The sequence below is a fragment of the Xiphophorus couchianus genome, chromosome 18, assembly GCF_001444195.1.
Source record: "Xiphophorus couchianus chromosome 18, X_couchianus-1.0, whole genome shotgun sequence".
Taxonomy (NCBI): Eukaryota; Metazoa; Chordata; class Actinopteri; order Cyprinodontiformes; family Poeciliidae; genus Xiphophorus; species Xiphophorus couchianus.
Window position 1 is genome coordinate 4910786 of NC_040245.1, and position 7417 is coordinate 4918202.

At 37.8% G+C, this 7417-nt stretch overlaps 1 protein-coding gene across 1 annotated transcript; it reads right to left on the reverse strand.

The window, feature by feature from the left end:
* Positions 1-4039: 4039 nt before the first annotated feature.
* On the reverse strand, positions 4040-6957 carry LOC114161399 (uncharacterized). Its single transcript, XM_028044654.1, has 2 exons — positions 6412-6957; positions 4040-5642 (listed from the first exon to the last, which is right to left on the reverse strand). Exons 1-2 carry the CDS (start codon positions 6686-6688, stop codon positions 5281-5283), a joined length of 639 nt encoding a protein of 212 aa, XP_027900455.1. The 5' UTR covers positions 6689-6957; the 3' UTR covers positions 4040-5280.
* Positions 6958-7417: the final 460 nt, after the last annotated feature.

Consider the following 7417-nt stretch of genomic DNA (forward strand, 5'->3'; position numbering starts at 1 on the left):
ATTCAGAGATTTTCCCCAAGATTTCATTTTGTTTATTTTATTTTATTTTTTCAGTATTCTGACTTTTTTCAGCTAGAATTCTGGTTTTTAACCTAGAAAGTCTACGTTTTCATTTCAGTATTTTGTCTTTTTTCGCCAGCATCATATATATTTGGCCCCAGAAATCTGACTTCAAGTTTCAGAATTCTCAGATTAAAAATCTAAATTCTGGTGGAAAAAAGTAAAAATTCTCATATCAATGTCAAAATTTAGTTTAATTTCTAATCTCAAAATTATTTTATTCCCATAATTCTCTTTCCTCAGTATGCCAATTTACATTCTTTAATCTCAGGATGATGGAGAAATCTTGCACCCTAAATTTAATTTTTTTCCACCCGTTTGTTCCCTTCTATAGGTTGTGAATATTTATTATTATTTTGGAAATACTGTAAACAAACCCAATCTACTAGAGCAGCACACCACTCCCATTGTCAAACAAGGACGTGGCAGCATGATTGTAGGGTATTAAGTGAACTTACCCTTTAAAAAACTCACAAACTTGAGTTTTTGCCTGCAGTGTGATGCCTGCCTTGCTGTGCTTCACTAAGGACCACCTCGGTTCGGGCTTTCCAAACGCTCGGAGCCTGTCTGGCCCGGTTCGGTGCCAGACCCGGCTCGCCTGGCATCCTCTCCCCTCAGTCATGGTACATGTTCCTGGACCGAGTCTGTGCTGTGGCGCGGCCTCTTCCGGCTGTTATTTTCAGATCTGATGGCGGCGGCAGAAGTGCCATTAGGGCTGGCAGGAGGGGAAAAAACACGTTTCTGTCGCAGGAACAAAAGGATTTTAGTTCTGAAATGTTTTTAAGGTTTCACGCTTGACCCAAATCTGAATGTTAACCTGTATCTGATCTTTTCACGACAGTCTGAAAAACAAAGATAGGATTGTTGATAGTATCTGATCTTTTCGATGTGGTCGAATTCACCCGACCTATACGTCATTGATACTCGACAAACGTCACTATTCGGCGCCCTGATATGCGGAAGCGGAAAGAAAAACAACAATCATAAAGGACGACAATGCGGGTTAAGTTGTTCATGTGCTAGACAACAACTTTAAAATCGTAAGTTACGATTCATGTTTACTTCCGCAAACACTGAGCACGCTCGCGACGTGTGACGTTACTGCGCCCTCTACTGCGCATGCGGGACACTTGTAGGTTGCATTCACACAAGCAACTTTTCTAGTATTCATGAAGTTAAACATAATACAATCAACATAAATAAATGTACCATAACATATAAAGTATATGTTCAAACTACATTTTTGCAGAGAAACAAGAACAAAACAAAATGAATCGAAAACTTAGCAGGGCAAATTTTCAAGCATTTTTTGACTTCACAAAAAATAAGGACAAATTTAACTCATTCTCTGTATGAAGTTAGGGATGGTTTTAAAGAAGTGACATTTGTGTATGTAATGTTTGACTAACGAGAGAACATTATTTATACTATTGTCAATGTTATGATCATTACATAAAGACTCAAAATTTAACACAGGAGATCATACAAATTGCATATATTTGGAAATGGGAACGACCACTCACAAAAAAACAAACAAAAACATCAGATTTGCGCACTAAGGCCCCTGCAGTGTGAACGTAGCCAAAAATAAAAAGTAATGGTCCACAGAACTGGTTTGTTGAGTTTGCTTGCAGCTTTAATTTTATTTCAATGCAGTCGCTTTGAAAGAGGAACGAAACAATGTGGTCAAAAATGGAGCCAGAAATGAAAGAAAAATGGTCTGGGAAAGGGAGGATGATGCTGAAAGATACAATCCGGCCTGATGAGACCGAGATAAAGCCTGAGGTTGTCTCTAAAATGAGCCGCTTCTCCATCTCCCACATCCGTCAGTCGGCACTCTGCTTCAGCCCTGCATGCCCCCCTCCACCCACACGGCTACACCCCTTCATTAAGAAGCCCAATGGAACAAGAAAACTTATTGTTCGGACAGGAATTTTGCCCCCTTGTGCTGCATATCCGACCTGTTAACACCAGTCCGCCCACCGTTCTCTTCCCAGCACGCCCTGAATGAATGAAAGAAACCCATGAATCCACCAGTCTGTCGCTGGCTTTCTAGATTTAGCGTTTTTTATTTCCTTGACATGTTCCAAACCACAAAAAAAACATGCTGCTTTTGGATAAAAGCCAACAGCACTGAAAATCATAGGGCTGAATTGATGAATCATGATAAAATTGATTGTTGAAATAGTCGTCAACTAATTTAGTGATCATTAGTGATTCATCGTTAACTATAGTTTATAGACTCAAAAAAGGAATTTTTCCAAAAAGACCAGTCAGAGCAGTAATTAAGCCAAAAGTGCCCAAAAACATATGTACATTTTGTAATTGAGATTTTAAAAATCCTCTACGTTTTAATAAGTTGACACATATCAATTATAACTAAAACAATTTATTGTGATTAATCAGTTATTGAAAGAATCGTAAACTAAATTTGTAATCGATTAATCGATAACTAAAGCTTACAGACTCAAAAAGGGCCATTTGCAAAAAGACCAGTCAGAGCAGTAATTAAGCCAGAACATTTATACATTTTGTAATTGAGATTTTTAAAAATCATCTGAGTTTTATTAAATTAATGACATTTAAATTGGACTCAAACGGTTCATTGTGATTAATTGGTCATTGAAAGCTTTAATAAACTGACACATTTAAATTGGGGCAGAAAATGATTAGTCGATAATTGAAATAATTGTCATCTAATTTAGAAATTGATTAAATGTTAACTAATGTTACACATTCAGGAAAATGACATTTGATAAAAGAACAACAAACTTATTAGTCATCTTTTGCGATCCTGTTATTAATTGGTTAATCCAAAAGATAATCAGCAGATTAATACAGATTACAACACAGCCTTTACGTTAAGTGAAGCAGAAAGGGCTGAACTTTTCTCATGTTCTTTTCTCAAAGTATTTAGTTTTTAGCTGCCACAAGTTACAAAGCATTCACTAAAGGAATGCTAGGTTGTTGCATTTTAAGCAATAAAATGTTTATTTTCTAACTTTAAATAAGAATTCAATTATTTATTTTTATCTTTTCATGTATTTCTTACATTGCATAAAAAAGGCTTAATTGAAATATCTGCAGAATGTCATAATTGTTATCCGATTACGTAATCGTCAGAATTATTGTGCATAATCAGGCTGATTCAACGATGCATAAAGGTGTCAGCTGTAATCCCAATAACCTTCAGGATCAAACTTTCTGTATTTAAGTGGTGCAATTCAGAAAGTGATCAACTTTAAACCTTTATTTCAATAAATTCGAATGACTAATGAAAAGGCAACGTTCAAATCCAGTCAAATCCTAAATAAATATTTAAAAACCTAAAGATTTTTAATTTTTTTTTCCATTTATTTATTCACTCATTTCAAAAATAAGCAACAGTTTGTTTATTTAAAACACACTAATTGCTCAGAAAAACATTTGTGTTGTGTGCAAAGATTTCTATATATTATCAAAAAGTTTCCAGAATTTGGTTTCTTCAGATTAAATCTCAACTACAATGAATGCTACAACATACAGCCTGATGCACTCAAACACATAAAAAACAGACATTGCAGAGCTATTAGGACACAAAAAAAAAACACTAATGAGTCATATGTATGTGTGGAAAACAACAGTCTTGTCTAATGAATCCACCGTCCAGGTGGTTTCAATAGTCAGGACTGGGAAAGGCTTTGAAATTGAAACCACAACCTGCATGACTGCATGACTGCAGGAGACAATAGTGCAGTCTTCACTGATCAAAGCGTGTCAGTCTGCATTAAGTTTCAGCTACAAGGACATTTAACAAAAGTCTTAACTCTACAAAGACAGACTCATATTTTCCATTATTAGCTGCTTTCAACAGATGTGTAAACATCCAGGAAAGAGCCATAAAAACTGTATTCAGAGATTAATTAAAATGATCGCTTTAAAGGAAAACTTGGTAGATTGTCACCACACCCTTAAACTTAAATTCTGGCTCCATTTAATGTTTTTTCAGATAGTTCAAGTAAAAAAAAAACATCTCAAGAGAAGCTATGTGTCTTCATTGTGTTTTGGTTTGAAGATTTTTTTGGTGCTTGTTTGTCTTTTGATGCAGCACTGGGGAGATTCCCAGAGTTGGACACTGATCTAGACGATTTATGATCTTTCCAAACTGAAGCTGAAACAAATTTGAGTCTACTTTGTTCAGTTTATGTGAATTAACTGCGGATTCAACTACAGACATGTTGCAGCGTCACGTCAAAACTGCTAGCCAACGACTAGCATTGGTTTTAGCTGTCAAGTTATCAACATGACGCACTAAGTCTTTCATATGCACATGATATATGCAAGAATAATGGATGCAGTGCTTTGCTACTAATGGTGAACACTACGACAACTAGATAAGGTCAGGAAAAAGTTTTAATTACAAACAAAGGCGAGTTAGAGAGAAATATTTCCGGTATGCTAGCTTGACTTTGACAACTTTAACATATAGATGTGCTGTGGAATTCTGTTTCAATTCAGTTAGAAAACATAATTTAAAAGGCAACATGAACACCAATTTTCTAACAGGTCACCAGTTGAGCAGGTGTTTAAATTAGCTAATGAACCACTGCAGCGTTAGCTTAGCTAACAACAGCGGTGGCTAATCTACCTCAGAGATCACTTATTAAAAACCGCAAAATAAACATCAAGCCTGAAAACATAGAACTGAAAGAAACTGAATTATCTGCTCTTTGTCTAGGAAATGTTTGAGTGTTTTTTGGTATTGAGTACTGATACATTAGCACGATTGTTGTCAGTCAGTTGCTATGGCAACGGGTTTGCCTGGCATAGCCGTCACAGAGAGAAAAGAAGAATACTGAGAGGTTTTGAGTTCTTTTTCAAAGATTTTTTTGCATTATTTTCCTCTTTGCTGTGGTGCACAGCATTAAATTAACAATACCATCATCTACAGGTTTCATTTAGTTAGCGGTTTTGTTTTACTGTGGATGCACGGCTATGGACAGCAAGTAAAAGAATCAACTTTTTGCTCTCTGTGCGCAAGTGCAGAACTTCTGCAAGCAACGTGTCTATAAAGTTTTTTTTTTTGTTTTTTTTAACTAGTTTTCCACCTCCACAAACAGCTCAAGTAGTCTTTGATTTTTGAGTTAAGGGGTCTTCATCGCCTTTAATCACCTGCCGGCTCTTTAAGCTTTACAATGTGACCAAGTTTTGCTTTAAAACTGTCGATGTTGAGGAAACTCGTTATTTGTCCTCCACCTCAAGCCGGGTGAAGTAAAAGGTGATCCTGGCTCCTTCGTCTGTGTCGTACAGAGCCTGGCAGGTGTACATCCCGGCCGCGTCCTTCTGCAGGTCCTCTACCACCAAAGCGGGGGCATCATCCCGCAGCTTGATGCTGCCCAGGCTGCCGGCCTGCAGCTGGACCTTGGGGCCCTGCCCGTAGTTGTGTGCCACCGCCACGTTGTTGTCGGTTCCCGGTTTGGTGAACCCCCAGATGTAGATGGCGGGCATAACGGAGCCGCAGTCCAAGGTGACCGAGCCACCTGCAGTTGCAGTGGCGTTGGAGCGAATGTATTCCACCTCCTCCGGGTCAAATATCTCCAAACCTGCAAGACAAGATGGCTGGAGTCAATTACTGTAATTATCAACAAAGAAAGACAAGAAAACAGCCTCCGGACTGACAGGTTTATTCACTTCTGTGTTTCGGGATGAACAACAGGTACTTAAAGACAGTTTTCAGCCTCTGGGATCCTTGATAGGGTGAATTTTATGACTGTCTCTTGCTTTACTCAGCAGTCTGACAAAATAATAATACCAATCAAGGGAAAAAAACAAATACCAGTTTCAGCTTGTCTCTAACTGAAGCTCTTTGTTATCGGTGATCTATTATGCTTACTCCATCAGGTTAGGATAGGTCTTTGGGCGATACAAAATATGTTCTTTACATTTTTCGCACAAAATTATTCTTAGATAATGAGATTGTAGTCTGGTCTGTTCTGCCTATTTTGAGCTGTTTTAGGGTGTTTTGTAATTTTAAATCCAAATAAGCTGCTGCTGGACCACACAGTTTACTCGCATATGACATCGACTGCTGGATTACACAACGTACGTCTTTAAAAAGCATAAGTAGAGCCTCCTGCACATGCAACAAGAAAGTGGCAAGTGGTTTCTGGATTTACTTATTTTTTTCTATATAAAATGGCCCTAACATACCATAAACATACAGAAAATATTAACTTCTTGCTAAAACAAAAAAAAAAAAAGCTGGGTGTTTTTAAGCTCTTCAGATGTTTTTTTGAACCATTAGCATCACAAATCAAAGTACAAAAACATAGAAAATATAAGTTATCTCTTTAAAACACAAAGAGCCTTTACCTTGTAGAGGAAGTGCGAGGCAGCAGAGGAGGAAGCAGACATATAGAGTCATCCTAAAGACTTTGAGTGGTGCCATCGCTGGAAGCCTGGAATCAGAAGCACTGGTAGCGTTTCCCCTTTCTGGTCTTCTCTGCTGTTCACACCGAGAAGGACTGAAAGCAGCTGGAGCACCAGCGGGGAGAAATTCAGTCAAACTACACTTTAAATTATTCATCTGCGTTTCCACCTCCTCGCTGGCGCTCCACCGGGCGAATGGCTGAATCTGAGAGAGGGACATATAGGGTGTCAGGATGATGTCGCTGCTTCATCTATTATTGAAGTTGCTGGCTGAGGGGAAACTTTTTAGAAATTCCATCACTTCCAAGAAAATTGAAAACAAAGGCCAGGCAAGGTCAAGACCTCTGAGTTTCCCCAGAAACAAACAAAACAAAAAAACAAAACTCATAACACAAAAGCGTCACAAGCAAAAAGTAACAACCAAGTTCAATCTTTGGCAAGCTGGAACCATAAACTTCAACGTTTTGGTGTAGGTTCAGTTATCCAGTTATCCAGGATTTGAAAGTTTTAAATCAAGATGTTTTGACTCTTATTAAAGAGGCTTATAAATTGTAAGCTGCTTACAACTTATAAGCTGCTAATGAGGCCATTTTTATCACCAGTTGTGGTCACCATTTTGCTAAAGCGCTAACCGTGGAGCTAATTTTCATTTAGCGCCTTCTGCTAACATTGAAAACATTTAGTGCACTTACCCAATCCTAATTTACTTGGCTGATTTCTAAACTTCTAGTTGAATAAAGTTCAACATCCGTGTTGAAGTTTTGGTGATCAACTGTTAATAATTCCTCGGCTAGATAGATGTTTATATTCATGCTCTTATTTTGAAGAGGGTGAAGACACATGCAGTTCCATTTCCTCTCCTCATTTCTTCTCTGTACTTTTCCCGCCCAATAACAATACAATACAGGAACCAAATAAGACACAGACAACACAGAACAAGATATAAATA